Source organism: Belonocnema kinseyi, chromosome 8 (assembly GCF_010883055.1).
Source record: "Belonocnema kinseyi isolate 2016_QV_RU_SX_M_011 chromosome 8, B_treatae_v1, whole genome shotgun sequence".
NCBI classification, from domain to species: domain Eukaryota; kingdom Metazoa; phylum Arthropoda; class Insecta; order Hymenoptera; family Cynipidae; genus Belonocnema; species Belonocnema kinseyi.
Genome location: NC_046664.1, coordinates 10786483 through 10800349, shown reverse-complemented (window position 1 = coordinate 10800349; position 13867 = coordinate 10786483). Strand labels below are relative to the sequence as shown.

The 13867-nt window shown below is 22.2% G+C and overlaps 1 protein-coding gene across 1 annotated transcript in view; it reads left to right on the top strand.

Annotated features, from left to right (window-relative positions):
* Window positions 1-7897: 7897 nt before the first annotated feature.
* LOC117178056 (programmed cell death protein 2-like) overlaps window positions 7898-13867 on the top strand; it is an 18399-nt gene continuing 12429 nt past the window's right edge. Inside the window, exons 1-2 of the mRNA XM_033369264.1 lie at window positions 7898-8380; window positions 11981-12420. Of these exons, the coding sequence (XP_033225155.1) occupies window positions 8270-8380; window positions 11981-12420 (551 nt within the window). The 5' untranslated portion in view covers window positions 7898-8269. The remainder of the gene's footprint in view (window positions 8381-11980; window positions 12421-13867) is intronic.

Below are 13867 nucleotides of genomic sequence, written 5' to 3'. Positions count from 1 at the left end.
AAAAATAACTTCTACCAAAAAATATGTTTTTAATTAAAAAAGATCAACTGGCAACTAAACATTGAGTAATAAATATTTTTTGTTGGAAAAATAACAATTTTCAAAAAAATAGTTACATTTTCAAACGAAGTGATGAATTTTCAACTGAAATCATTAATCTTTAAATAGAATAATTGATTACTCAACCAAAAAGATAAATAATAATTAAAAACATAAATTTTTAGCCGAGATGATTAATTTGTGCCAAAAAAATCGAAATTTCCAATAAAAAAGATTTTTTTCAACAAAAAATTGAATGGTTAAATTTTTAGTAAAAAAAATGTTCCATAGAGAGAGAGATATTTTTTGCCATAAAATACGATTTTTCAACAAAAATCTTAAACTCTCATCCAAATTGTTATATTTTTAACTAAAGTGATGCATTTTCTACTAAAATGATGAATATTTAACTAAAATACTTCAATTTTCAACCTAAAATTGAATAGTTAAATTTTCAGTTAAAAAATTAATTTTTAACCAAAGAGATGAATTTTTAACTAAAATTATGGAATATTCAGTCGGAATGGTTATATTCTAAGTTTAAAAATAAATCATTTTTAACGAAAAAAAAAAATAGTTTCATTTCCAAAAAAGTGATACATTTTCAACTAAAATTATGAGTTTTCAACCAATTTTTTAACAAAAAATGGAATATTTAAATTTTCAGTTTAAAAAACAAAATTTTTAACTAAACTGATGAATTTTTAAACAAAAAATATGTTTTTAATTAAAAAAGATCAACTGGCAACCAAACATTGAGTAATAAACATTTTTATTTTGGAAAATAACAATTTTCAAAAAAATAGTTACATTTTCAAACGAAGTGATGAATTTTCAACTGAAATAATGAATCTTTAAATAAAATAATTGATTGTTTAACCAAAAAGATCAATATTTGTAAAAAATATAATTTTCTGGCCGAGACGATTAATTTATGTCAAAAGAGACATAATTTCGAGGCAAAAAATAAAATGGGTAAATTTTTGTTAAAAAAATGTTCCATCAAAGAGATAAATTTTGTGTAAAAAAATACGAATTTTCAACAAAATTTCTGACTCTCAACCAAATAGTTGAATTATTAACTAAAAAATATAAAATTTTAACCAAATAGTTGAATTTTAAATCAATAAAAGATATGGGTTTTAACCAAAAATAGAATAATTAAGTTTTAGGTTGAAGAAACAAGTTTATTTAAGTAAAATACGCCAATTTCTAACCATAAATTAAATAATAAAACTTTTAGTTAAAAATTAATTTTTCACCGTAGAGATGAATTTTTAAATAAAATTATGGAATATTCTGTTAGAATAGTTACATTTTAAGTTTAAAAGAAAAAAATTATTGATGAAAAAAAAACTATTTTTAAAAATAATAGTTACATTTTCAAACAGCAAATGAATTTTCAACTAAAATGATGAGTTTTTAACCAATTTTTAACCAGAAATGGGATAATTAAATTTTCACTTTTAAGAAACTAATTTTTAATTAAACTAATGAATTTTTAACAACAAAAAATAATTTCTACCATAAAAGACAAATTTACAACAAAATACATGAGTTTTCAACTAAAAAGAGAAACTGTAAACCAAAAATTTAATAATAACAATTTCCACTTGAAAATGTAATAATTTTCAAAAAAAAAATAAATAAAAATTTTCAAAAAAATAGTTACATTTTCAAATAAGTGATGAACTTTTAAACAATTTTTAATCCAAAATGGAATAGTTAAATTTTTTAGTATGAAAAAAATAATTTTCAACTAAACTGGTACATTTTTAACCAAAAAATGAATTTCTACCATAAAAGACTAATTTCCAACAAAATACATGTGTTTTCACTAAAAAAGATAAAATGTCAATCGTAAATTGAAGGATGATAATTTTCAGTTTAAAAAATAATGATTTAAAAAAAACATTTTGAAAAAATAGTTAAATTTTCAAACAAAGTGATGAATTTTCAACTGAAATAATGAATCTTGAAATAGAATAATTGATTGTTTAACCAAAAAGAAAGATATTCATCAAAAACGTAAATTTCTGACCGAGCCGATTAATTTACGTCAAAAGAGACCAAATTTCGAGAAAAAATATTATTTTCAATCAAAAATTAAATGGTTAGATTTTTATTAAAAAAATTTTTTCATCAAAGAGATCAATTTTTTGCCAAAAAATATGATTTTTCAACCAAAATCTTGAACTCTCAACCAAATTTTTAAATGTTCAACCAAAGTGATGAATTGTCTACAAAAATTATGAATATTTAACTAAAATTCTCCAATTTTCAACTAAAAATCGAATAGTTAAATTTTCAGTTTAAAAAATAATTTTCAACTAAACTGATAAATTTTTAATCAAAAAATTAATTTCTACCAAAAAAATAATTTCGATCAAAAAAACAATTTCTACCATGAAAGACGAATTCCCAACAAAATACATGTATTTTACTAAAAAAGATAAACTGTGAACCGAAAATTGAAGGATGATAATTTTAAGTCCAAAAAATAATGATTTTGAGCAACAAAAAAACATTTTGAAAAAATAGTTATATTTTTAAACAAAGTGATGAATTTTCGACTGAAATAATGAATCTTTAAATAGAAGAATTGATTGTTCAACCAAAAGGATAAATAATTATTAAAAAGATACATGACGATTAATTTCTGCCAAAAGAGACGAAATTTCGAATAAAAAAGATTATTTTTCAACGAAAAATTGAATACTTAAATTTTTAGTAAAAAAAAGTTCAATAAAAAAGATAAATTTTCGACCAAGAAATACGCTTTTTCAACACAATTCCTGATTCTCGACCAAATTGTTGAATTTTTTTACTAAAAAATATCAAATTTCAACCAAACAGTTGAATTTTAAATAAATAAAGGATATGGGCTGTAAAAAAAATTGAGTAGTTAAGTTTTAAGTTTTCAAAAATCCGCTTGAATTTTAAACCAAAAAGATCAATTTTCAAACCAGAACATTAATTTTGTTACATGAAGATTCTAATGAAAAAAAATATGACAAAATGTGTCAATTTTCAACTAAGTAGGTTGAATTTTTAACTAAAACAGATCAATTTTCAATCAAAAATAGAATAGTTAAATTTTTAGCTGAAAAAATTTGTGTTCATTCAAACTGCACAATTTTCAACCAAAAGGATCAATTTTTAACCAAGAAGATCAATTTCTAGCAAAAACAGAGGAAATTATAATTAAAAAAGATCATTTGTTAACCAAGAAGTATATCATTAAATTGTTGGTTTAAAAATTAATCTTCAATTAAAGAGATGAATTTTCTACCAAAAATGATTATTAAAAAAAGAAAATAAATTCTCAGCCAAGTAGTTTAATTTTCAACCAAAAAATATAGATTTTCAACCAAAAATGGAATGCTTGAATTTGCAGTAAAAAAAAAACAAATAATTTTCCACCCAAAAAAGCTCAAATTTTCAACCGAAATGATGAATTTTTTAACTAAAAGATTTAAATTTTTAGCTAAAATGTTGAATTGTTTACAATACTTGAATTTTCAAACAGAAAGATAAATTTTAAAATAAGAAAATTCATTCTCCACCAAAAAATACAATTTTTTAACTAAAAATTAAATTCAAATAAAAATTAAATAGTTAAATTTTAAGTTGAAAAAATTAATGTACAACCAAAGAAATGAATTTTTAAAGAAAATTTCAATTTTCGATTTTTCAAGAAAATCCAAAAAATTGTTATGATAATCTTCTAGGGCTTTCAAAAAGCAATGGTTTTCTTCTCTTTACTTTTTTTTCATATCGTTCGTTCTTTGGCTAAAAATTTTTATTTTCGATTGATTTATAGAATTTTGAAAATGCTATAACTGAGCATTTTTTCATCGAAAAAAGTCATTAGGATAAATTGTTTAGTTTTCTGAGTACTATGAATAGTCGTACATAAAAATTTTGAAAATAAAAAAAATAGTCGAATAATTTTGTAAATGTAAAAGATCGATTTGATCCGTTCATTTTTTCGGCATTTATCGTGTCTACGGAGGACGGCCGGACAGACAGACGAAATCGTAAAAACTTGATTCCAACAATTCTAATACTTTCTCAATTATAATGATTTTTTTTAAAAATCCGACCAAAGCGGTAAATGTTAAACCAAAATGATCTTAAACAACAAAAAATGTTTTAAAAAATAGTTACATTTTCGAACAAAGTGATGAATTTTTAACTGGAATAGTTGAATTTTAATTTAAAAAATTGAATTTAAATAACAATTCAAACAAATTTTTATTTCTTCTTCTCATATTTAAAAATATTGAATTTTGATCAAGATAAATGAATTTTTAACCAAATGGTTATATTTTTAAGCTAAAATATTAATTTTCTACCAAAAATTTCGAATTAAAAAAAAACATGAATCCTCGACCCAATAGTTTAAAATTTTCAACTAAAAAAGACCATTTTTCAACAAAAGACATGAATTTTTGACCAAAATGTTCAATTTGCAATATAAAATATTCATTTTCAATCAAAAATGAAATGGTTACATTTTTGGCGAAGAAAATTAATTGTCAGCCAAAGAAAACGAACGTTCAGCAAAATAGTTTAATATCAACCAAAGAGATGAATTTTCATTTAATTTGATAAATCTTCAAAATAAAGAAAAAATTTTATTCGAGAAAAGAGTTCAAAATTCAACCAAAGGGTTCAATTATCAACCAAAAAGAATAATTCTCTACAAAAAATATAAATTATCAAAAGAATAGATGAATTTTTAATCAATTACTTGAATTTTTAACTAAAAAATACAACATTTCGACAAAATAGTTGAATTTTGATCTATGAAAGATCAATTTTCAAACAAAAATCTAATAATTAATATATCGGTTAGAAAAAAAGTTTAAACTGAGCGAAACCAATTTTTCAACAAAAGTGATGAATTTCCGACTATAATTATGAATATTTAACTAAAATTGTTGAATTTTCAACCAGAAATATAAATTTTCTAATAAGAAGATTAATTTTCAAAAAATATTATAATTTTCTGCTGCAAAAATTAGATTTCAACCAAACTAAAGAATTTTTAACCAAATAGTTGATTTTTGAACTACAAAAATCAGTTTTTGACTAAAAATATAATAGTTTAATTTTCCCCTAAAAAAATTATTTTCTACCATAAAAAACAAGGCTTCTAACAAAAAGGTAAATTTTCAATCAAAAAGAGTAATTTCTATAAAAAAAGACAAATTTTTAACCAAATTATTAAACGAAAAGTGAGTAGTTAAATTTTCAATGAAAAAAATTAGTCATCAACCAGCAAGATGAATTTTCAACTAAATTGATACAATATTCAATTAGATTAGTTATTTTTCAGTTAAAAAAAAATAATAATTTTTTACCATAAAAATAGTTACATTTTTAAAGAAAGTAATAAATTTTCAACTAAAAAAGACAAATTTTCACCTAATATATTTGAATTTGGAACTAAAGCAGATAATTTTTTAACCAAAAATTGAATATTTCAATATGCAGTTGAAAAAAATTAATTTTCTACTAAACTAATGAACTTTCAAGAAAAAAATGTAATTTTGATTAAATATTTTCAGGTTTAATTATTTTAGAATCTTTTTAAAACTTTTAACACTTTTAAATGTCTTTTGAAACAATTCAATTTTCAAACAAAAACTTTCACAAATATTTTTCCCGTTTATAAAATTTAAAAAATCGAAATATAAAGCTAAGGATTTAAAGTGCAAGTAATACAAAATAAACAATAAACTAAAACATTCAAAGTGGAACTCTTGAATTTTTAACTTTTAAAATTGAAGTTTACAAGTTTTTAAATTTAAAAAATTTTTACTGAATTTTTCAATAATTTACACGTATAAACTGGAACGAACTAACACTTTTCAACTGAATCATTTCAAGTTTAATGAATTTAAACTGCAAAGTTTAGCATTTTTAACATTCATAAATTATAGAATTCAAAGATTTAGGTTAAGTTCCAAAAATATAAATCCTGGTTACTATTTTAATACTCTAAATTAAATAATAAATCAATGAACTTTAAAAATTGTCAAAATTATATTATTCAGTTATTTTAAGCCAATAAAGATTTTAAAATTTACATTTTTTTCAACTTAAAAGTTCTTAAATTAGAATTTTAATTATTTCTATTTTAAATAGTTTAAACATCCTTAAAAAACTTTAAAATTGTATTTCAAAATCTTGAGAAATCTAGAAGTAGTTTTAAATTTTTTCAAATTTAGCTTTATTTTTGAAATTTTTTTCAAAACATCTCAATATCTTTAAAAACTAATTGAATTTGTCCTACAAATTTTAGATAATCCTACGAATTAAAAAAATGTCCTTAAAATTTGAATTTTTAAATGACAATTGAACACTGATAATTTTTAGAATCAATTAGAGGAATTTTAAGAGATATTTAGAAGTTTCAAAAAGATTAACAATTAATTTAGAACTTGAAATGATTTCAAATAATTTTAACGAAGTGTGTTTCTCGAAAAAATTTGGTTATACGTAACGAAATTTCGATTACAAATACTCACAACCTAATTTAAAACAAAATGTATATTTTTTAGTTTACACCAAATTTAGTCTTTTTGAGATTCCTAGGAAAATTGAAAATGATTTTTCTTTTTGAAAAATTATTTGAACAGAATATTCAAAAAGATTTTAAGAGAATTCCAGTATTATTAAAAACGACCCAGGTAGAATTTGGAGATTAAAAAAATGTTTTAAAAGAATTTCTAAAAATTGTAGAAAAGATTTTATTCTGTTTAAAATATGTTTAGAAGTTCTGAACCTTTTTTTAAAAAACTTCGTTTAAATTACTTGACATCATTTTAAGTTTATAATTATTTTTGAATCTTTTCAAAACTTCTAAATATCTCTTAAAATTACTTACATTTTTCTAAAAATAATAAGTGTTCAATTATTATTTATACATCAAAATTCAACAATTTCGCTTACAAATTAAACATTTTATTAAGTAGAACAATAAAAATTGTAACGTTAAAATGTTAAAAGTTTTTCGAAATTTTAACGATTCAAAGCTTCCTATGTCAAACATTTAAGTTTCAAATAGTTTACTTTTAAATATCTGGCTTCAATTTAGTCATATTAAATTATAAGTCAAATATTGCTAAATATTAAATAATGATCCTTTTTCTTAATCAAAAATTTTTTTATTTAATAAAAGCCTTTAATTACGAATTAATTACGAATCTGGAAATTCTTTAACTTTCAACGGGTTTAGGGTCCTTCTATCAAATTAATTATTTCACAGTTTTTAATACTTAAAGTACCGATCCATTTTAAAAATGATTTATTTATATGTACAGTTTACAAAATAAAACTGTTTTTTTTTTATCAAAAATTTGCAACTTCAAACGTTTTTAATTGCTTAAGTCTTCAAGACTGCACGTTAAAATTATTGAAATTAAAAATATAAGCCTAAAAATGAAAATCTAAAATAGATTATTTTTCTGGTTAAAAATTTTTGAATTACGAATTAGAAACTGAATGATATCATAATTTAAAAAAGATATCAATTCAACTAATTATTTTAAAAACTGTTGAAATCGAACTTGCACAGATTTTTCTTCTGAAAATTTGTAAAATTCCCGGTCAAGAAATAAATTCACTGTCATTTCCCGGTCCAGCGGTCATCCTGAAAACTTAAAACTGATGTTTTCAAATAAAACCTGAAATTATTACAAATTTTCCCAAAAAATCATTCCACCTGTAATTTTTTTGGGTTTTTTTTTTGTTATTCCAATTTCGGAACATCGATTTTCGAGAAATGGATCGATAGCAGTCTGCTCACTAATAAAAAAAACAAACGTCATAAACACAAAACACGTGGGAAACATAACCTATAAAAGTCGAACCTCACGAAAACGTGTCAGTCTCCAAAATATACCGATGAAATTATTAGAAAAAGTGCAGATCCTTTTCCGAAGATAGTTGGCAAAGTGCTGACGAGAAGCCCTCTCGTGTTTTGTACCCAATTCGGTTTATAGCTTGGAAAATCGATAAAATCAAGGAAAAAGCGCAAGCGTAAACTGGTAGTGACGCAAACCCGGAAAATGCACGTTCACCACAGCTGCATTATTTGCAAAACAATAATCTATTTTTTCCAAAGAGGAAAGTGAAGTGTCAGTTTTTGCTGAATTGTCTTCCAACTAGAAGTGATAAATTTCGATTTTTACTAATTATAAGGAGAATTTGTTTTTAAATGGCCCTTGACAAACGGACGAAAGTCTATCTCGGATTCGAGGATGAATATGTTACGGACAAGAATCGAAGCCTCGTCAATTTCACGACTGATAAAATAGGAGGCAAACCTGTAAGTAGTGTCATTATAAAAGATGTAATTTTTGTTTACGACTTTTCAATCAAATAGTTAAAGTTTTGACTAAAGAGATAAATTTTCAATCATAAATAAAGAAAAGTTAATTTTGAGCTACAGAAATTCATTTTTAGCTACAAAATATATTCTTAGGTAAAAAAAAATCTATTTTTCATCAAAAACAAAATTGAATTTGCAAAAGATGATTAGATTTCCAACCATAAAAATGAATATTTAACAAAGAGTGCAACTTTCAACCGAATAATTTTATTTTAATCCGAAAAGGATAAATTTTCAACAACAAAATAGTGAGCTTCAGTTTTTCAGTAAAAAAAAAAATGTTAAACCAAAAATAAATGATTCTTTAAGCAAAAACAATTTTTAACAAAATAATTGAACATTCAATGAAGTAGTGAAATTTTCAACCGAGAAGATTAATTTTCTACCAAAAAAAGATAAAGTTTCAATGAAAAATGTAATTGTTGCTATTTCAACACAAGATTTTTATTTTGAATCAAAAACAATTGAATTCGACAAAAATACGAATTTTCAACCATATAGTGACTTTGAAATCAAAAAGATTAATTTTGTACTAAAAAAGTAGAATTTTCAGCAAAATACATGATTTTTCAAGCAAATAGTTGCATTTTCGCTGAAAAAAATGTAATAAAAAAGTTAATTTTTAACTAAAAAATTAATTTGCAAGTTAACAATAATTTTCAGTTGAAAAAATTAATTCTCAATTTAAAAAAATTATAATCAACAATAAAAAACGAATTCGCAACATGATAGGTGTTTAGCCATAACAATTAATTTTCATGAAGGAGTGCAATTTTCAACCAGGCAGTTGAATTTCCAACTAAAAAAGATTTAACAAAATATGAAATAGTTATGTTTTAATTAAAAAAATTAATTTTTAATGAAAGTTTTAAATTAAAAAAAAAGTTTAATTTGCAACAAACGAAAATAGTTTTTAAATAAAATGATGAATCATCAACAAAAAAAAATTTTTAACTGAAAAAGATAAATTGTCAACAAATAAAATAGTGTACTTAAATTTTTAGTTACAAAAAATAATAATTTTTGACCAATGAAAAGAATATTTAATTAAATAGTTAAATTTTCAACTAAACAGATAAATTTTTAACTAAAATAATTAATCTTCAACCAAAATAATGAAGTTTTAGCAAAATAGTTCAACTTTTAATCAAGTAGTTGAATTTTCAACTAATAATATTAATATTATCTAAAAAATAAACTATTGGTTTGAAATTTATGTTCTTTATAGGATTTTATTTTTTTTTAGAAAATTAATCTTTATTGTTGAAAATTCATCTTTTTCGCATAAAGCTCACTATTCCTATTTCGAAATTTGGATAAAAATGATTTTTTTCTTTGAAACTTAATCTTCTTGTTGAAAAATTGTTCTTTTGGGTTAAAAATTTAAGTATTCCATTAAAATATGAATAATTTTAGTTGAAAATGCGTCTTTTTTGGTAGAAATTAATACTCATATGTTGAAAATTAATCTTTTTGTTAAAAAATACAATAATTATTCTAGTTAAAGATTTGTCATTTCAGTTAAAAATTCATCTTTCTGGTTTAAAATTAAACTATTCCAGTTAAATTTTATTTGAAAATTTATTACTTAGTTTGAAAAAGCAAATATTTTTTTATAGTAATTTTTTGTTTTTGAAAGTAATTTTTTAACTTAAAATCTAACTTATTCCAATAGAAAATTCCATAGTTGTAGTTGCAAATTCATCTAGTTGGTTGAAAATTTATTTTTAATTTCAAATTTAACTATTTAAATTTTGATTGACAATGTATCTCTTTTATTCAAAAATAATGTTTTTTTAATAATTTAATAATAGGTTATTTAATAAAATACGGGTTTTTTAAATTAAGCATTAAATTTCCAACAAAAAATTCCACTGTTCTATTTTTGGTTGAAAATTTATCTTTTCTGTATGAAAATTCAACTATTTAGTTCAAAATTGTTATTTTTTATTCGAAAATTAAACTATTTGTTTGAAAATTTATGTACTTTATGAAAAAATCGTATTTTTTTTTGTAAAAAGTTAATCTGTGTGAATAATAACCTCCAACTGAAAATTTAACTGTTACATTTTTTATTGAAAATTGATATTTTCTAGTTAAAAATTCAACAATTTGGCGGAAAATTTATTTCAATAAAAATTTACGTATTTTGTTTTTTTAAAAAAATAACTTTTTTGCTAGAAAATCAACTTTTTGTGATAGAAACTGATAATTTAAAAAAATATTAATATCATTGTTTAAAAATTCTCCATTTTGGTTTAAAATTCATCTTTAAGGTTGAAAATAAAATTTCTTGGGTGAAGTTAAACTCTTTTTTTTTCTGTTGTTTTTGATGACTTATCATTTGAATTAAAAATTCATTTTTTTTGGTTGAAAATGAGTTATTTAATTGAAAACTTGATTTTTCTTTGGATGAAAAGTAATTTTTTTCTCCGAAAATTGAACTTTTTTGTTTGAAAATTATTTTTTTTACTGAAAATATATCTATTAAGTCAGTTGAATATTCCATAATTGTACTTAAATATTTATTTCTTTGGTTGCACATTCATTCTTGACTAAAAATTGATTAGTTCAATTTTTAGTTGAAAATTATATTTTTTAGTTGAAGGTTAGTTCTTTTTGGTTGAACATTGTTTTTCTTTTAAATTTAAAATTTAATTATTTCAAATTTTTGTTCACAATATTTTTTTTTATTAGTAAAAATTAATTTTTTGTTGTTGAAAATTAAAGTATTTCAGTTAAAGATTCACTGTTTTAGTTGAAAATTCATCTTGTTGGTTTAAAATTAAACTATTCAAGTTGAAGATTCATTCTTTCGGGTGAAAATTCATCAGTTAGCTTAATAGTTAATTTTTTAACTAAAAATATAACTATTCCATTTTCTGTTAGTCTTTTTTTTGTTATTTAAAAAAAATTTTAATTTAAAATTAATTTAAAACTATTTGTCCGAATATGTGTCTTCTTTAATTGCTAATTCAACTATTTCGTTAAAAATTCGTATACTTGGTTTAAAAATTGTATTTTTTTCTAGAAAATTAATATTTTTATTTGTAAATTAATCTTCTGGTTTAAAAATTAACTATTCCAGTTGACGATTCATAATTTTATTTGAAAATTCATCACTTTGGTTCAAAATTGTACCATTTTGTTAAAAATTCGTTGTTTTTGTTGTTGAAAATTAATTTTTTGAACTGAAATGTGAACTATTCCATTTTTGTAAAAAAAATGGATATTTTTTACTGCAAAATTAAAATTAAAATTAAATGAGAAGACAACCATCCAAATCCCCTTCCTGCTTTTTTTTTATTTCTTTCGTTGCTGTTCCTGTCTGCTTGGGTGTTTTTTATTTTTATTTTTGCCTTGATAAGGATGCTGTATGTTATTTTCTTTTATTTCTCAGGAGAAAAAAGTGTTTTTCTTTTCTTTTTTTCCAAATTTCAATAGTCCTTGGGATTCTTGGTTTTATTTTCATGAATTCTGCGCATTTACTGGAAAATTAAAGTATTTATTTTTTCAAAATTAATTTATTTTTCCCAGGATTGGCACAGTGACAAGACAATATCATGTCCACAATGTAGACTCTGTGGCTTGCATCAAATCTTAGCACTGCAAATTTACGCAGCTTTAGAAAATTCAAAGTACCATCGAACTCTTTACATTTTCGCTTGTACGAATCCTAATTGCTGGAATCAAAATGAGAGCTGGACTTGCTTACGAGTCCAGTCTCTTGAAGAAACTACTACTCATGCCGAGCCTATGGAATCCGAAAGTTTAACAACTCCATCAACTACCAGTTGGTTGCCTGATGAAGATGATTGGGGCGACACATGGAATGATAATGCTTCCGAACAAAATGGAAATAATCTGCTTCGAAACGATCCAAACCAGTTCAGTCTTTCGACGCAGAACTCGAGTTTTGAGGAAGATTTGAATGTTGATTTTTCGGATCTAAGGGTTGACGATCCAAATGCTAACAGGTAACAATTTTTTCATCTGAAATTTATAGATTAAGAATATTTTCTGAAATATTTTATGTTTCTTCTCTTTACTCTACGTAATTTTTAGTTTCCAGAAATGTTTTGCTAATTAGTGCTAGTCGAATTAGACAGAGTTTCCAAAAACTTTATTTTCAAAATTCTCTGATTTTTCCTTCACTATTTTTTCATTTTCCTTGATTATTAATATTCAAATACCAGTATTTTTAATCTTGTGATACTTTTAATATATAATATTTTATAAACGCAATAAAACAGTATTAAAAAATTAAATAAAATTTATTTAAATTGCAAGTTAAATAAAATTTAGCTAAATTCAACATTTAAATAAAATTTAGTTAAATTAAATTAATATCTCGTCTGGTTTCTTATCAAAGAGAAATTTTCTAGATACTGAGTAAATAAGTTTTAAAACAATTATATTCGTACTTCAAGATTTATTGTAGTGCAATTTTAAAAATTATTTTGTAAAACTAAATTTAAAGATGGAATATAATTTAGATCATTTCAAAAAGTGAATACATTTTAGTTAAATTCAAAATTTAAGTAAAATTTAGTTGAATTTAAGTGAATTTCAGTTAAAATTGTAGATGGTCGTTGAATTTTAAATTTGATTGAATTGAATACAGATATGTGGGTTGTTTCTTGGCTTCAACAATGAAGAGCATTCAAATAAACTGGAGAAATTAAAAAAAATGCCCTTATTTTTATAATAATTAGTTAAATTCAACAAAAAAACTCAGGAAAGTAATTAGGACTCATAGTTCTAAAGTTTTTGGTTTGAAACTTTTCAGAAGTCGAAAATGTTAAAATATAAAAGGAAGCGTTTAAACTTCAGCATAACTATTTTGCATGGAAATACTTTATTATCCCACAATTTTATTTATTAAATTAAATTATTTTTAAATTAAATTTATTTCAAATTAGAAGTATGTTAGCAATTAAATAACTATTCCATTCGAAATTATTCAGTTTCGAAAATTGGATTATAACTTCAAAGCCTTTGAAATTAAAAGGTTTTAAATGCGAGAAATTTGAAATGAAAACATTTTAAATTACAGTGTAATTATTTTCTTTTAGAAGCATAAAAATAAAATAATAATTATTAAAATAAATTAGTTTATAAATTTAAAATTCAAAATCTCAGTATTTGTAACAAAGATATTTTTGTTTTTACTAAGAGAGAAGAATTTTCAACTAAAAAAGATCAGTCTTAAAAAATCGAAAAGTAACATTTTCAACTAAAACTATAAATTTTAAAGAAAAAAATTATTTCTTATGGAAGCAATTCAACCAAAAGGTTGCATTTTAATTTTAAAAAACGTCATTTTTACGGAAACAGATCCTTTTTGTATATCAAAAAGATAAATTAAAAAATAAATAGTTGAATTTTTGTTATAAAAAAAAAATCAGTTGACATATCACAATA